General features: G+C 38.5%; 1 protein-coding gene across 1 annotated transcript; it reads right to left on the minus strand.

The window, feature by feature from the left end:
* Positions 1-1020: 1020 nt before the first annotated feature.
* On the minus strand, positions 1021-18482 carry LOC118761606. The gene is made up of 5 exons (XM_036499668.1): positions 18401-18482; positions 16906-16941; positions 16099-16356; positions 2530-2760; positions 1021-1261 (listed from the first exon to the last, which is right to left on the minus strand). The coding sequence occupies exons 1-5, from the start codon at positions 18429-18431 to the stop codon at positions 1155-1157; spliced, it is 663 nt and encodes a 220-aa protein (XP_036355561.1). The 5' UTR covers positions 18432-18482; the 3' UTR covers positions 1021-1154.
* Between the last annotated feature and the right edge of the window lie 611 nt (positions 18483-19093).

Consider the following 19093-nt stretch of genomic DNA (forward strand, 5'->3'; position numbering starts at 1 on the left):
TTCAGATCAGTTTCTTTAGTAGACACTTAGTGTTAGTATATGAAAAGGCGGTACATGTAGAAGATACCATACATAAACGTGAACAATCCAAGACCGAGCGGGCATACATTTGAGCCTCGATTACAAGGTTGTGATATGGATTTGGTTTGAAGGAAAAAGTTGAATAAGCTGTCTGGTCATTAATTTCTTTTTCTGCAATAGAAAAAATGGAAAGAGGAAACACAATAAATATAAGAGCATAAATGAAATTATTTCTCTTCATTGACAAGGTACAAGGGAAACGAATAGATAGGGTCTATTAATTCGATAGATCGATGTTATTAATGTTCCGTTTGGACATCTTTAAGTTAGTGTGAACAGGGAGTGAGTTCCTGAGTGTTGCATAATCTAGAAAGGAAGGATTGGGGATAATAATTGATGGGGGATCTGGCTGGTGAAATAGCATGTATGACAGAAGGAGAAGGGGTATATTGCTGGTTATCTCAGAGGTAGAGTCGTTCTCGTATTACCAGCGAGATGCATTAAGGTATTTCTGAGCAAGTAAGTAATGAAGCGTGTTGAGATGTTTAATGACAGAGATGTTTAATGACAGGATTAATATTAACCCATCTGCCAGATTTTAAATGTACTTGTGTGTTAGTTTTACTACATCTTTTTGCAAGACTATTATTACGGTGATGAACTTGCATACCAAGTGACCTGATCTGAGATCGTGTGCTAGAACGAAAACAATTGCAGTGTGGAAGGTGTTTATAAGCCATTTAAGAAACACACAAAATCCGTTAGATTCACTTCAACATTTAAATTTAATTAGTCAAAATATTTTCGTCGCTTTCCGACCGTGACCTCTTCACTGACAAAATCCCGTGCTGCAGTGTGTTTCTTAAATGGCTTATAAACACATTCCACGCTGCAATTGTATTAATTATTTATTTATTTATTATCTATTTAACTAAAAATTAAGACGCTAAGTAGAAATAATCATGAAATGAAGAAGAAGAAAGCGATATTTATAAATTTCTTTATTTTTTGCGTTGCGGAAGAAAGAGATATTTAAAATTTTCAGTTTTGTTCGGCGTGCACTGGAGACAGAAGATCGATGAATTAAAGATCAGGAACAAGACACAGAATCAAAGAACACTAAAAATAAACAACTAAATAAAAATGGTCTTACTATTAACGAAATAATAGGAGCCGAAAGCACATCCTACGGAGCTGATGTCCTTCAATGTATATGACTGACTGAAATTATTCCAAAGTTCTGAAATGGAAAAAGATGATGTAAGAACGCAGAAACTATGATCCACGGATTGTACCGTAATCTTTTCCGGAATACGGACTGTGATCGTAAGAAATACGTGATTTGTGAAAACTCGCGTAGCGCTGCATTAAAATATTTATAAAGTCCGTCTATGAAATATAATTAGTAATACGATGTGTGTGTGTGTGTGTGTGTGTGGTGTGTGTGTGTGTGTGTGTGGTGTGTGTGTGTGTGTGTGTGTGTGTGTGTGTGTGTCCGTGTGTGTGTGTGTGTGTGTACAACATTTGCCGGCGTTATGGACACACCCTCACATAAGACGCAGCCCTATTTTACAAGGATATTTTACGGAAACAGCAAATGCTATACAGGATGTGAAACTCGTATTTCTGGATGTGATGCTTTGTGTTACCGCGACAGACCACAAATTGGAAAATAAGGGAAAAAAGACTAAAGAACCAAACACAAATGAATGACCAAGAATGGAACACAACAAGAAGGAGGCGCTGTTGTACAAGCGATGCCTCCGACATATCATCAGGTCTGATCATTGCAAATGGCTGCCAGGTGGATGAAAGTTTAACATTCCATTCAACTTTCTAGGAGCATTTTTCATTTAGATAAAGAAGAAATGTTCATAAAATGTAACCTAGTTCTTTAAATAATGTAATTTATATATCAGATGTTGGGGAACGAGGTAAGTGAGGTGATGACAGCGTATCGTAATCAATCTTTCGTAAGTTTGTGATAACAGACTGTGATAATTCGGCTTGTGTTCAACATTTTATTATTAGTAACACAATTTACTGTAATGATTTGGCTTGTTCTGATTATTCTTTTATGAGCAACAGTTTTTGCGCCAAGAGAACTTCCCAAGTACGCTCGTCCTGCTCCCTAGCCTACGGCGCTCGGCCTCCCTTCCGTAATGTGGCCACATTAGACGCATTTGATGCATTTAAAAATAAGAAAAGCGCGTCCAATCTGCCGGCAAATACGGTACATACATACATGCATACATACATAATGTTCGTACGTATGCATGCATGTCTTTGAATGTATGTATGTATGTATGTATGTATATATGTATATATATATATATATATATATATATATATATATATATATATATATATATATATATATATATATATATATATATATATATAATACACACACACACACACATACAACAGCTAAAGGTGGTGCCTCAGTATAGTCTACGTAAACTGTGACTAAAAGTGCAATAAGATGTAAAGCAACTTTGCACTTACCTCTGCTTATTTCAGTGTAAAGTGCACCTGTGCCACACCACACAGAAGAATCATCATGATTTTTACTTGACAAAATGCATTGTCCGCTACTTATACCGTAGTCAAACGATTGACAATTTGGATTTGCTTCACATCTATAGATACACGCCGTGTAACTATGACCAGACGTGTCACTAATATCATTGTTACCAGGGAGAAAAGCGTTGTCAACTACATCCATGGGACATTTTCCTGAAAGAAGAAAATGGATAAAGGAAGTTTTTCTTATTTTCGTTCTCGTAAGAATGGCGGGTGTGTACGCTTATAGTGGACCATTTTATTATTTTGGATTAATGAATAATAATAATAATAATAATAATAAATAGATGAAAAATATATATTAATAATAATATTAATACTAATAATAATAATAATAATAATAATAATATAATAATAATAATAATAATAATAATAATAATAATAATAATAAGATCCTTGAGAACTGTCACAACAAGCGCAGAAATCTCAGCACCGCATGGATTGACTATAAAAAGGCCTTCGACAGTATACCGCATCCATGGATCTTGAGATCGCTGGACATCTTCAAAATTTCCCCTGTGATTTCAAACTTCCTGAAGCACAATATGTCTTTGTGGAATACGAATCTCCACTTATACTACTCTAATGGAGTACTTGCCTCAGAAAATATAAACATCAACTGTGGAATTTTTCAAGGTGACTCACTTTCACCTTTAATATTCTGCATAGCCCTAATACCCCTTACAAGTGAATTAAACAGAACAGGGTATGGGTATAAAATTGCCAATAAAAAATTAAGCCATCTATTTTATATGGATGACTTAAAACTTTATGGTAAAGACAATAATGAACTTGAAGGCCTATTGCGCACCGTGAAAGCATTCAGCGATGACATCGGGATGGAGTTTGGACTTGAGAAGTGTGCCAAGGCCACTTTCCAGAAAGGGAAAGTGAAGACCACAAATTCAGTCGTGTTAGATGTTGACACAGTCATAAGAGAGCTTGAGCAAGAACAGACATACAAATATTTAGGGATAAATGAAGGCTCTGGTATTCAGCATGCAAGCATGAAAGAGAAAATCAGGAAGGAATGTTATAGGAGAGTTCGTGCAGTCCTGAATTCTGAACTAAATGCACGTAACAAGGTGTTAGCTATAAATTCCTTAGCAGTTCCAGTTGTTACTTATAGCTACAATGTGTTGAACTGGAATATGAGTGAAGTAAAGAATATAGATAGGAAAATACGCAAGCTGCTGAGTTGTAATAGGATGCACCATCCAAAGGCAGACGTAGATCGCCTTTACCTTCCCAGAGCCAAAGGAGGTCGAGGCCTGATCCAATTTGAACTAGCTTACAAAACAACCACAATTGGACTGGCCAAATATCTCGAAATATCGAATGACTGGATGCTAAAGCTCGTGGAAAATCACGAGAGACGAAAGAAGCTTCATTCTATCATAAAGGAAAACAAAACATTTGCTATTGATCTCGTGCAGGATACCCAAACTGAACAACCCGAGGGAAGTACGGCAACTATTGTTGCAAAGAAGGTGAAAATGATGGCAATGAAAAAAGCGCACGAGCAATTGGCTGATAGGTGGGAGGAGAAACCTCTGCACGGCAAATATGTGACCCGCAGCAAACAAGCTGATATTGACCAGAAGCAAACCCATCAGTGGCTACGGAGCTCAGGGCTAAAAGCAGAGAGCGAAGGTTTCATCCTGGCTGCTCAAGATCAAAGCCTATTAACCCGAACTACCAGGCCAATGTGATGAAAAATGGAGCAGACCCAAAATGCCGATTCTGCAACGACATGATTGAAACAGTGGACCACCTAATCTCTGGATGTAAAGTCTTAGCACCAGTGGAGTATAAATTAAGACATGACAGAGTTGGCCAATATCTCCACTGGCTAATAAGTCGGCATTACAATATCAAAACTGCCGACAAGTGGTATAATCACCACCCTGAGGCTGTAACTGAAGGAGAAAATGTAACCATTCTGTGGGACTTTCCAGTACATACAGACCGAACCATCAAGGCCAATAAACCAGATATTGTTGTGAAAGACCAAAACAATAAAGTTTGCTTATTGATCGACATGAGCATCCCCTGTGATCATAATATCTCAGCGAAAGAGTTTGACAAGCTCAGAAAATATAAGACTTACTCATTGAAATTGAGAAAATGTGGCATCTCAAGGCGGTTACAATACCAGTGATCGTAGGAGCACTAGGAATGATCAAGAAGGGAACCGAAAATTATATGAGAATGAACCCTGGCTTACCATCCCTGCAAGAAGTGCAAAAGATTGTCTTAACTGGTACATCACACGTATTGAGAAGAGCATTGTCGATGTGAGAACTGTTGCTGCTCATGTATTTTAATTTAACTTTAAAAAAAAATGAACGAACTACTGAGTTTGGTTTAATGGCCTATCAATATATACTATGAGTTTCTTTGCCCTAGGAGTCGGGAAGACACTCGGCAAGAAATAGAAGCAAGTTTGAAAGAAGAAAAAAAAAAGTAATAATAATAATAATAATAATAATAATAATAATAATAATAATAATAATAATAATAATAATAAGATAGGAAAATACGCAAGCTGCTGAGTTGTAATAGGATGCGCCACCCAAAGCAGACGTAGATCGCCTTTACCTTCCCAGAGACCAAGGAGGTCGAGGCCTGATCCAATTTGAACTAGCTTACAAAACAACCACAATTGGACTGGCCAAATATCTCGAAATATCGAATGACTGGATGCTAAAGCTCGTGGAAAATCACGAGAGACGAAAGAAGCTTCATTCTATCATAAAGGAAAACAAAAAATTTGCTATTGATCTCGTGCAGGATACCCAAGATGAACAACTCGAGGGAAGTACGGCAACTATTGTTGCAAAGAAGGTGAAAATGATGGCAGTGAAAAAGCGCACGAGCAATTGGCTGATAGGTGGGAGGAGAAACCTCTGCACGGCAAATATGTGACCCGCAGCAAACAAGCTGATGTTGACCAGAAGCAAACCATCAGTGGCTGCGGAGCTCAGGACTAAAAGCAGAGAGCGAAGGTTTCATCCTGGCTGCTCAAGATCAAAGCCTATTAACCCGGAACTACCAGGCCAATGTGATGAAAAATGGAGCAGACCCAAAATGCCGATTCTGCAACGACATGATTGAAACAGTGGACCACCTAATCTCTGGATGTAAAGTCTTAGCACCAGTGGAGTATAAATTAAGACATGACAGAGTTGGCCAATATCTCCACTGGCTAATAAGTCGGCATTACAATATCAAAACTGCCGACAAGTGGTATAATCACCACCCTGAGGCTGTAACTGAAGGAGAAAATGTAACCATTCTGTGGGACTTTCCAGTACATACAGACCGAACCATCACGGCCAATAAACCAGATATTGTTGTGAAAGACCAAAACAATAAAGTTTGCTTATTGATCGACATGAGCATCCCCTGTGATCATAATATCTCAGCGAAAGAGTTTGACAAGCTCAGAAAATATAAAGACCTACCCATTGAAATTGAGAAAATGTGGCATCTCAAGGCGGTTACAATACCAGTGATCGTAGGAGCACTAGGAATGATCAAGAAGGGAACCGAAAATTATATGAGAATGATCCCTGGCTTACCATCCCTGCAAGAAGTGCAAAAGATTGTCTTAACTAGTACATCACACGTATTGAGAAGATGTGAGAACTGTTGCTGCTCATGTATTTTAATTTAACTTAAAAAAAAAAAAAATTTTTTTAAATGAACGAACTACTGAGTTTGGTTTAATGGCCTACCAATGTATACTATGAGTTTCTTTGCCGTAGGAGTCGGGAAGACACTCGGCAAGAAATGGAAGCAAATTTGAAAGAAGGAAAAAAAAAAATAATAATAATAATAATAATAATAAGAGAGAACACCGGGGACGTTTAAGATGTAAGAAGGAAAATACAGAGCTCCGAAATGATGTATTTTGACTCGATATCATCTCCACGCAACACATGTAAACATGCGTAGAACATCAAGATCATCCCCGACCCTAAACACCATGTACAAAGGAACTACGAAGAAATTAAATGCCACCGATACTATTCAACCCAAGAATAACAATCGAGCGGTACGTACATTAAACTTACAACAAAAAATGTACGAAAAACTACACGTGCGAAATAATGTGACAACAGAAATAAACGGACCGGTACCCTACGAAAATGACGACCGTCAAAATAATGGGCCGGACGTTGTACCTCATGTCCCGCAAATAAAACCCAAAAGACGTAAATGGACACGTGAGGAATACATTTCTATCTTACACGCATACTTCACAGCAGTACTCTACCCAAAAAATGAAAATACAACAACACATACATATAAAATATGGAAGGAAAATAATAGAGATATAGACTTGGATACAGCAATGAACCCTAATAAATTAGCTAACGTACGAAGATACATTCTCAACACAAAAAAAATATCAGAAATAGAAATAGAACACCTAAAAGAAAACATACACCAGGAAAATGTAGATAGAAGCCACACAACAATGCCCAATAATATAAACACTGAAACTGTAAAACACGAAGACAAACGCAACATTCCCAGAAACACGATGCAAACAACGAAGGGGAGCCTAATGATTATGATAATATAAAAAATAAAATAATCAAAGAACTGAAAACCACAGAGCTCAAAATGGACCACCGACCATACCTCCCAAGAATCAAAATAAACAAAATAACAACACCTATTATAAACAGCATAAACCTAGCCGTCACTGAACTGATAGCCACTGAAACAAAAAAAAGTGATATCACTGAGCTAAATAACCTAATATACGCAGCAGCCACTGCAGCCACAAAAGAAGCTGGATACTCACCCAAACCCGCCCAAACAGGAGTACCACCACCCAAACAAACCCTGTGGATAAATAACATCCAAAGCAAAATAAAAAAAATTAGAAAAGACCTGTCGATTCTTAATGAAATCAGCAAACAATCAACGCTACTGAGCAACAAAAAGAGAACAAAAATACTCCGCAAATATAACATCACACAGAAAGATTTGCCTGAAATAAAAGAAAAGCTGAAGCAAGATATCCTTGCCAAAGCACAAAGGATCCGCCGGTACAAGAAACGCCAACGCTTCTTTGAAGAAAACAAAAAGTTCAACTCCAACCCCCAAAAGTTCTACCAAGAACTGGGCAAAAATAAAATAGAAGTCACTGCAGCACCAACGGCAGAAGAATTGGAAGAATTCTGGGGAGAAATATGGTCGGCGAACGAACCACCAAAAAAAAGGAGTATCAAAATAACAAACTCGGCATCTGAACAACTTTGGACCCCCATAACAACTGAAGAGGTCACCCAGGCACTGCAAAGACTAAGCAACTGGAAGTCACCTGGCATGACAAGATCCCCAACTTCTGGTTGAAATATCTAACAGGAATGCACAAAAAGCTGGCTGAAACTTAAACAACGTACTAGCAGAGCCAGAGACAATGCCTGAATGGCTCACGAAGGGGAAAACCATCTTATTCCAAATCAAATGAAACGATAACCAGAAAACTACAGACCAATAACCTGCCTCCCTACTATGTTCAAGGCATTTACTGCAGTGATATCACAAAGGCTGAACAAGCACCTGGACGAAGACAAACTGTTCCCAGAAGAGCAGAAAGGATGCCGCAAAGGCTTATATGGCTGTAAAGATCAACTAATGATTAATAAAGCCATAACTGAAGACAGCCACAGAGAAGAAGAAAGGCCTCAGTATGGCCTGGATTGACTACAAAAAGGCGTTTGATAGCATCCCCCACACATGGATCCTCGAAACACTAGCCATTACAAAGTAGCACCAACAATCATAAAATTCATAGAGCACTCTATGAATAAATGGCAAACAGTCCTACACCTCCAAACAAAAGAGGGACTCATGAAAACCAAAGACATCCCCATTAGAAGAGGAATATTCCAGGGAGACACGCTCTCTCCACTCCTTTTCTGCTTGGCACTGTCACCTCTATCTGATATGCTAAATAGAACTAGATGCGGATATAAATGTTACGGCAAAACGATCAGCCACCTTTTATATATGGATGACCTAAAACTATACGCTGCAAATGACAAACAGCTGGAACACTATTAAAGACAGTTCATGGATTTACCAAAGAAATAAATATGAAATTTGGATTAGAAAAATGCGCCAAAGTAACCATGAAAAGAGGAAAACTAGTTAAGAGTAACAACATCACACTAGATAAAACCAATGAAATAAAGAATTAGACCAAAGCCAAACTTACAAATACTTAGGAATCCATGAACTAGATAAGACACAACACACACAAAATGAAAGAGAAAATAAAAAAAGAATATTATTAGACGAGTTAGATCAATACTAAACACAGAGCTCAATGCTAAAAACAAGATAATAGGTATCAACACTTTAGCTGTCCCGGTTATAAGTTACAGCTACAATATCCTTAACTGGACACGAAATAAACTGACAAAATAGATAGGAAAACAAGAAAAATAATGACAGGATCTACGATGCCATCACCCAAAATCTGACATAGAAAGACTATATATACAACGTATAGAAGGTGGTAGTAGAGGCCTTATACACCTGGAAAACTACTATAAAATAACCACCATAGGACTGCAAAAATATCTACTTCAGAAGGAAGGAAAACTGATCCAGATAGCGGCAAAACACGAGCAAAACAAAAAACTTCTCAGTATTTAAGGAAGCTGACAAATACAAACAAGAAATCATACCACATACATGAAGACAGAAGAAGAAGAAGAAGAAAGAAACAACAAAAGCTATAAAACAAATGAAATCCAAACTAAAAATAGAACAGCAACGAACCATGATAAAACGATGGCAAGAAAAGCCCCTTCATGGTAAATACTGGACTAAACTAAACGCAAAAGAAATAGACAAAGAAAATCCCAGCAATGGTTGAGAAGCTCAGGACTCAAAGCAGAAACAGAGGGATTTTTAATTGCAGCACAAGACCAAAGCCTCCCCACCAGAAATTACCAAAAACATGTAATGAAAAGAAATATTACAAGTAACTGCAGAATATGTGGAGATGGACAAGAAACAATAAATCATATTATCTCTAGTGCCCAGTCCTGGCTAAGAAGGAATATATTCACAGACATGACAGAGTTGGAACCTACATACATTGGAAGCTATGCCAACATATGGAATAACAACAGAAAAAAGATGGTATAGGCACACACCAGAAAAGGTCACAGAAAACGAGAAAGCAACCATACTCTGGGATATGCCGATACACACAGATAGAGAAATTAAGGCCAACAGACCAGATATAGTTGTCAGAGATCATGAAGAAAAGAAATGCTTTCTAATTGATGTATCATACCGGCTGATGACAACGTGTCTCTAAAAGAAATGGAGAAACTCTCAAAATACAAAGACCTGGAAATAGAGGTAACTAGAATGTGGAATCTGAAAACAGAAACAATTCCTATCATAGTAGGTGCATTAGGCATGATAAAAAAATATTCAGACAAATACATAACAAAAACACCAGGACTTACAATCACATATAACATACAGAAAATTGCACTACTAGGCACTGCACACATCCTACGCAGAACACTTTCCATACAATAACCATCAAAGCATCACAACAAATCACAGCACATACCCAAGGCACACAGAGCTGCGCTCGGTAGTGAAGTGAAAGCACGCTATAAATTAAAAACTACGAATAATAATAATAATAATAATAATAATAATAATAATAATAATATTAATAATAATAATAATGATAATAATAATAGCAAAATAGAAGCGTGCCATTGTTATCAAGTGAACGATAATTTGTACAGAATGGAGAAAAGAGGGTACTCTTGACGGACTAATAGGGTAATCTGAAACAGATCCGAGAGGTAGCCTTTAACTTTAGCCATTCAGCAGATATTCAAAAAATTAACTTGTCAATCTACTTCAATCTACTTAATTTTGGTTAATATATATAGAACTGAGGTAACTCCCCTTGAAGATATAGATTGACAAGTTTATTTTTTGAACCTGTGGAAAACACACGAGACGTCGAGATAGCGTTCATTTGATAACAATGGCATTCTTCTATTTTGGCTTCTATATCTTCTGAAGGAGTTACCTCAGTCCTATATATATTAACCAAAATAATTATAATGATAATAATAACAATCATAATTACTATTTCACTTATTGATCACTAGGGCCGACATATAGCAATTCAGTAGACGTGGAGAGGGGAGATATTACATAAAACAACGAGTACACAATTAAAACAGTAACAATAATATCAAACAAGAAGAATATAACATTGAAAGCTTCCCTGAGTTGGGCTCAGTTACCCCACCAATACTGAACCACTCGACACTTCGAGCGCATCCGGGAAGGGCACCCTTCTCCCTCTCAAATCCATCGCCTACAGGCGCATTATTAGAGTAAGTCCACTCACACTGGCCATTTTCGCTACATTCACCCACCTCTTAGCACATTTCCTTGGAGGCAGCACTCATCTCTCTACCCTAATCTTTCTTTCCAAGTGAAATTTGAAAAAGTTGACATGGGATTGGTCGAAGAGAAAAGTGTCTGTCTTCAGTTTTATCAACCTGGTCCACCATACAACTCCTTTCGCTACTACGATCAGACAGAGGAAATTTGCCTACCCTCCAGGACCAACGGAAGGCGGCAGACCGATCTTCACTGTGGATTCAGCCAATAGCCGTATCCGTTCTACACGTGTTTAATCTAAATCAAAAATAATTTAAATAAAATTATCCTCTCAACGTAAGTGAGACACATTACAATTATTCAAGCTGCTCAACATAACTCCGCAAGTCAGTAGTGCACGGACACTGGTCGATTCCTCGCTCTGCGCACATCTCGGTCAGGTCTGTCTGACAGCGCTTCCGCGCCTGTATAGTTTATCTCGAACCTGCAGTGCCCCCTGATAGCACTGGCAAGCAAGGATTTCTACTAGTTATCCATCGGTCCCAGCTCGAAAGTCCTCCTGAACAGACTGCTCAGTTGGACATCATCGATGTCTAGTGCCTCTCCAAGGGCGTCATCGCTCTTTCCCTCCATTAAGTTGCTATAGAAATCGAGAGTGGACGTTCCACACTTGAAGAGGGGGCGCTCCAGTTTGGCGAGGTATGAACGGAGGTAAGACATGGGCGAGATGTATGGATTCGCCACCTCCCCTCGACCTTTCAGTGATAGCTTCCTCGTAGCCCACTTCTGGGTGAGACTGGCTACCCTACTCGTCACCTCGTCCAAACTCTTATCCACCTGGAGGTCTGGTCCGAACCAAATCCAAACTTTACTGGTCCGTCCGTCTGGTGCCCAGCGACGCTGTTGGACGGCGTGGACTTGCCTCTCCAAGTGCCGAGTTGCAAGCCACCGACTTTCCCGGTTTAAGTTTTGCCCCTGTCAGCTTTTGATATTCCTCCAATGATGTGCCGACCACTTCGATTTCTGAGGCGTCCGACACCATCACGGTGATGTCATCCGCATAAGCCGACACATCCCTTCTGCGTCCCGGTTCGAGCGGGATTCTCTGCAGCAGCTCCAGTTTCCGCGGTAAAGGCTCAATAGTCAATACGTACAGAATGAAGAAGAGAGGATACCCTTGAGGGACTAATAGGGAGATCTGAAACAGATCTGAGAAGTGGCCTTTAACTTTGACCATTCAGTTGATGCTGCTGTGAATTGCAGCGATCCAGCCTCTGAAGACGAGGCCGAAGTCATCCGCTTTGAGAATAGCCTCCAGATATCGATGGCTGACCCTATCGAATGCTTCCGATTGATCTAAATTGATCAGCGCCCCCACCGAAGCCAGGTTTACACACTACCCTTCCAATGATGTATCGCATGAGGTGGAGGCTGTTATTTATGGACCTGGTCGGGATTGCGCATGTTTGCGCCTCCTCAACCAAATCCTCGATGACAAGCGCTAACCTCTTGGACTAAATCCTAAACTCTGTGTTAAGCAGAGTTATGGGCCTGAAGTTATTTAATGTGACCCTCTTGATTTCATCTGTCTTTATCAACGTCACTATGCGTCGGTTCACAGAACTCGGAATACGCCTGTTCTGCTGCCAGTTGCAGTAGAGCGCTTCGAAGAGATCGGAGAACAAGTCAAGCATATCTACATAAAGCTCATAGGGCAGACCATCTAAACCAGGTGCCTTGCGACTTCTCCGGCCGACAAGGGCATCCTGAATTTCGGCTGAAGTTATCTGCAACCATGGCACACAGCGTCGACCGTCGAGAGACGTGGCAAGCCGTCGTAGAACAGCTTTGATCCCCTCGTTTGTTAGAGAACGTGCCTTGGCTCTAACAATGCAACCTTCATATTTTGCATTGAAGAACTGGTCTAATACCAGTCTCGCTGCTAGCACTTCGGTTGCAATGCCACTACAAATAGCCTCGACTAGTTTTGCTACTAACTCCTCCTTCTTTCTATTTTTTTTCAAACGCTACTTCTTTGCTAAACCTTAGCGATATTACTCTAATCTTTCTTTTGAGAGCCACTCACCAACAGCTGTTGACGACTCCCTCCCCGGTCAACTTCTGCTTAATTAAATTGTTGACCTGGTCCCTGTAAGCCTTGAGTATCGGAAATGATATTTTCAACTTCCAGTATCCGGGTCCTAACCTACGCATCTTATCTAGTTCGACCGTACATATTACAAACTTATGATCTGAATAGGCGACCGTTTAAAAAGTGGACATCCCACACTATTACTATCTATCTTCCCACTGAAATTCCTATCTATATACGATCTAGATGACCCTAGGCGGTTGGTCCAGGTCCACTCTGGCGCATTAGCGAAATCTCGTCGGTACCTGTTAGATAGTTGGAACTGGTTGATCAGGAACTTGAGGCTTTTGCACCTGCCTCTTCTATCAGCTACACCCACACAATCCCAGCGTTGGTTTAAGATTCCGTGCCAGTCCCCACTAATAGTAGAGGACGAGACGTACATAGAAAGGCTTCCAGACGCCTAAACAAATCCAGCCGTTTGGCTCCAGTAGGGGCGTAGACGGCCAGCAGTCTAAAGACACCACCTTCACTATTGCTCACGTCGTGCTTGAAAAATAGGTCAAGAACCAATCTCGCCACCTTTCCTAAATGCTGCTTATCGCTTCCTAACTGGGTCTCCACCTACTCTAGATTTGTTTATCACTAATGCTCTACTAGCATCTCTATTGTAGGAGCACTTTTTAGAGTCATCCATCATCAGTTGTTGACGATTGCAGCCGTCAATTTCGGGTGGACTAACTTACTAACACGTCTCTGAAAGCTTGGCGCACCGTGAAAGATGCGTTCGGCTTCTAGTGTTCAAGCACAGCCAATGGAGCTTATCTACATCCACCGTACAGATCGCAAATTTGTGTTCTGTGTAGCCGACTACTTTAAATTGTGGACAGCATATGCAATTCCTATCTTCTACAATACAGAAAACTCCATCTAGAATCGACCAGGATGACCTGATGCCCATGTCTACATTGGTGCATTCAGGTAATCCAGTTGAAACTTGTCAGTCATATTGAAACGACTGGGCAGGTTTAAGAGGCTTTTTGCATCTTCTCCTATCAGCCTCACACAGTTTAGACGTGTAATGAAGATTTTCCGAGGAACACCTCCCGAAGCTCGAAGAAATTTGGCCGCCCTTCTCCCATTGGAAAAACATTGATTGCCACAGACCTGAAACGACCACTTTTCGCTACCACCAACGGCCAAAACAACCAACTTGCTGACCAAGCCTGGGAAGATTGGCTTCATCTCAAGTTTCAGTCCTTTCCGAAACAGCACTGCCATTCCGCGTCCCATTACAGGTCAATGGAAAGGGGAATGAAGCGGAGATCTCAAATTCATCAAAAATAGGCGCGAAATTTGTTTTTACGCAATGGCTACCACCGGTGCTCCAGCATGGCCGCAGTCAAATGACTGAAACAAGTAAAAGAGTAAAAGAGTATATGTTCACGAAAGAGTATTTTCGAAGACTATGAAAGTTTATCCTTGCAGGGATAAACTCAAAAACGGATAATTTTCTTTTCTTATTTCGATTGAAAGGTATATGGGTTTCGAACCAAACTGATGCGATAGACTGAGATGCTGCAATATATGGAGCGACAGAACACAAGAGTTGTATCAGGAAATATTGATGGTTGTTAACATACAGAATGGGACGACGTGGCGATTACACAATACCAAACATTTTGCAAGTGAACCTAATTCAATGAAACTTCAATATTCACACACACGCACAAGAATATTTGACTGCAAAATAAATGAATACACTTTCGAAATATTAAGTAAGATTTATGCGGAGAATATCACTGCTGAACAGAGCGGTTCTAAAGATATGTTTAACAGATCCCGACCCAAAAACTGACAACAGCACACACACACACACACACACACACACACACACACACACATTCTCTCTCTCTCTTTCTCTTTCTCCTTGTCATTCTCTCTCTTTCGTCTCCTCTCTCTCTCACTCTCACTCTCTCTCTTCTCTCTCTGTCTCTCTCTCTCTCTCTGTCTCTGTCTCTCTGTCTCTCTCTGTCTCTGTCTCTCTCTCTCTCTCTCTCTCTCTCTCTCTCTCTCTCGCTTTCTCTCATTGAATCTGACTTGTACACGCATACATGAAGACATTCTGTTTACTTTGGAGTTAGCAATGGAGGCAACGAACCCAGCTTACAAACGAAAAATATTGTATATGAAGCGTTGGATTAGCAAAGTGTACGGCGTAGAACTACAAAATAATAAATACAACGTGATTGATTTTCATCTGAAAAACATAAAGCAAGCGAGAGAAAAGAGATGGAAGGAAGAAAGAAAGAAAGAAAGATAGAAAGAAAGAAAGAAAGAAGAAAGAAAGAAAAAAGAAAGGTGATCAGAATTGTGAACAATTTTGATTTGATCCAGGTTGAGGATTTTCATTCGTTTATGGATGAGTTACCCAATTTGGTTCCAAATTTCTTCATTTTATACGTGAAAAAATTAAATCTGTGTTTCACACATTCAGTTAATCTTCTGTAATTATTTTACGCAATTTAAGTAAAACTCGTATCATATCCTCATATAGTGTAAGATATCTGTTCGTCTCCCTCACAGACTAATGTCATCTACACACAATTTAGATATTACACCCCAGACATGCATTATTTTCATCATCAAAGATATTGAGAATATTCACTGACAGTCACGTGACAAAAACCTAAACACACAACCTTTTGACAAAACGTTGCCTTTTCTCTTTTCTCCTTGGTAATCTTGTGTCTCAATCCCAAAATCTATGCTAAGCGCATCAATCAAACCTTTATTAGAACTTTCACTCTCTGAAACGAAAACTCTACAAACAATTTTTTATCCACAGACACCATTCGACATTGACCAGAGAAATCGTAGAGACTTTTCAAATGCCGACAGTATTGTCTCTCTTTCGATTGAAACATAGAATACAAGTCAAGGAATGAAATAAACCCAGAAGATTCAAATTTGTTTACCGTCTCTATACTTGGTCGGCACAGTTCTTCTCAACTGATAAAAATAGGCATTATTTTCCCCTGTTAGAATTTTCTCTGTTGAGTCATTTTCGTATAAAATACATCTTGGACTTATCGTTCTGCTCACGAAGGATTTACATGCAGAAGTTTCAAAACACCTCTTCGAACAGTCGAAGGCATCCACATCAAGTGTCATCAATGTTTTAGCATCTTTCAGATCACAGTGTTGTACTTTTATAAAATACGTCAGATATTCAACTGTAACAAAAACCAGGCAATTAAACAACCCAAATAGGAAGACGTAAATAAAATATTGTGAAAATATATAATATAAAGAAAGAGAATATTAAATGTTTGACGATCAACATTGTATGTTTACTAGGAAGAAGTGATAAAGTTGTTACTACCATAGTGTAGGTACAAAGCATCTTGGAATATATTATCTGTTTAATAAATATGAGTTTTTAAAGTTGTTTAATTCTCATATTTAAATGATTCGTATGTTATGTTCTATAATGTTCAACGGTTGTGCATTGTAAAGTTTGCCCCAGTATCAGCACTTTGTCAAATTTAACAAAATGCTTAGAAACTGACGAAACACTGACGAAATGGAAATTATGTTCAGAATTGAATTCGTCATTATTCGGCGGTTTTATCTTGAACTTAGAATTTTAAATTTTCTTTTCAACTAATTTACTATGAGAAGGAAAATATTTTCCTATACTGAACTTATAAATTACAATTTTGCGCTGTGATTTTTATAATGTTTATAGATAAAGGTCTATATATTGATATAAATCTACTCACGTCCATTTCCAAATGTCAATGAGATGTAGAAGAGAACTGCAACGAAAATTTATTTTGTAAAATATTTTATATTCCATGTCCACGTTTAACATTAATTTACAAACATTAAAGACGAAAAGATTAAGAAAGAGAAGTGTTATATGCATAATTCGATAATAAATACGACGATGACCACCACCACATCACCATAAAAATATAATGCGAGAGTTGACCACATTCTTTCTGCTGATCCATTCCTTGTCAAACCCAATTATGTTCTTAGAAAGGAATCTATGTCCACTGGATCATGTACCATCATTTGGAGACAAGAACGGTTAGGAAGGGATAAAACATCAAAGACGATACATAATAACCACCTGACCACAATCGGGGAAATGACAGACAAAGATATCAAAAAGAAATCGTACAAGGATAAATTTATCAAAGAATGAAACAATATTTGTACTCAGATTGATATCGCAATTACTTTTTGCAAAAAAATTTCCTGGTGAGAGATGTGGAAACTGTCAATATTCACGATCCATGAATTTAAAATGAACAAGAATCAGGTATGAATTTGAAAACGATATGACTGAAGTACAAGATAAAAGCCATATCAACGATATTCTCAGTTCAAAAGATGATCCAGTTAAACCCGGCCCACATGGTACGCAAGACACTTTCAATTTAGCCGTACATCTCAAATAGTTCCCTATATAATCACCGACCAATAAAATATTTACATTTTACACACACACATACTGTAAAGAATCACAGCGAAACCATGTAACACAACACATTCTCCAGACATTAACTGATCCAATAAAAAAGACAGCATATATTAATCTATATTCAAGAAAATAAAATCTGAGTAAAAACCTCCTAAATGAAATGCATCGAAAGATATATTTACTCATGCATAAATAAGGTTACCGTCTAATGATACTGACTTGTGATTCAGTTTTTCGAGGTTGCACCATGGTTATACCGATTAAATGTGGGATAAATATAATAATAAGAAGGATGAAATTCAAGGATGGAATTTATAAATAGTTAATACACCGCTACGCGCGTTTCCACAAATCACACGATTTAAACATCGGACTCCGTATCCTTGAGATTGGTACAGTATAGTCCGTATTATCCATGGGCATCCGATTGATCATCATCATTCATTCATTTAATCAGGCGATACTACATTAGTGGATGAATTACAGAGGAACTCTGACTAAATTGGCCTTTATACTGGCAAGACAGGATGAACATACTAGAATTATTGTTGTTATTGTTGTTATTATTATTATTGGGTGAGAGGGCAGTGCACGCAATCAAAGTGACACTGGAGTAAAATATACAAGGCCCAATATACTCATGATCATAACTACCCGTCTGATAAAGGTACACCAGACACATGCATCACAGCCGTATGTGTGTTCTTGCGTGTCTCACTCGTGATGGTTAATTCTTAACAACTTAAAACATAATATATTAAATATATAATAAAATGTTTACATACAAATAACCTGAAGACACTTCCTCAGCAACATCCTCTCTGTTTTCTGGGTAGAAATGGCTATCAAGAACGAAATGTTACTAGTTTAAATCTACTTTCTTTATAAAGGAAAATCATTGTATGAACTTTTCATCGATTTATCAATATCAGATGCCCTGAATTATTTACATTAATTATGAATATGATCTGCGTTTAAATGTATTAACATATTGACGTACAACTCACTTATGATGGTAAAATCATTAAATGATACACACATACACACAGACACACACACACGCATATATATATATATACCTACATACATATATATACATATGTATGTATGTATGTATGTATGTATGTATGTATGTAAGTATGTATGTATGTATGTATGTATGCATGTATGTATGTAAGTATGTAAGTATGTATGTATGTATGTATGTATGTATGTAAGTATGTATGTAAGTATGTAAGTATGCATATCACAGTATCAGTCAGACTATTAGTTGTTATACATCACTGGTCACAATACGCTCCGCATTGTTGTAGCTTTTGAATGATGCCATCGCACTGGCTAAGTGAGATGGCCAACATTCCCTTTGATCGGAAGGTTGTTGCGTCACAGGGTTATTCATTTACAGTGGAGGTGCAATGACCCAGTGGTTAAGGCAGTGGACTCGCGGCAGTAAGATCGCGGTTTCGATTCCCAGACCG

The sequence above is a fragment of the Octopus sinensis genome, unplaced genomic scaffold, assembly GCF_006345805.1.
Source record: "Octopus sinensis unplaced genomic scaffold, ASM634580v1 Contig15588, whole genome shotgun sequence".
NCBI classification, from domain to species: Eukaryota; Metazoa; Mollusca; class Cephalopoda; order Octopoda; family Octopodidae; genus Octopus; species Octopus sinensis.

Excerpts from the sequence above, each read along its gene's own strand:
- LOC118761606 (XM_036499668.1), bottom strand. The coding sequence starts at position 18,431 with ATGTTGCTGAGGAAGTGTCTTCAGGTTATTT. Across the intron at positions 2,761-16,098 it reads GCCGACCAAGTATAGAGACG|GAAAATGTCCCATGGATGTA; the intron begins GTAAACAAATTT and ends TTCTTCTTTCAG. Across the intron at positions 1,262-2,529 it reads TTACACTGAAATAAGCAGAG|AACTTTGGAATAATTTCAGT; the intron begins GTAAGTGCAAAG and ends TTTCCATTTCAG.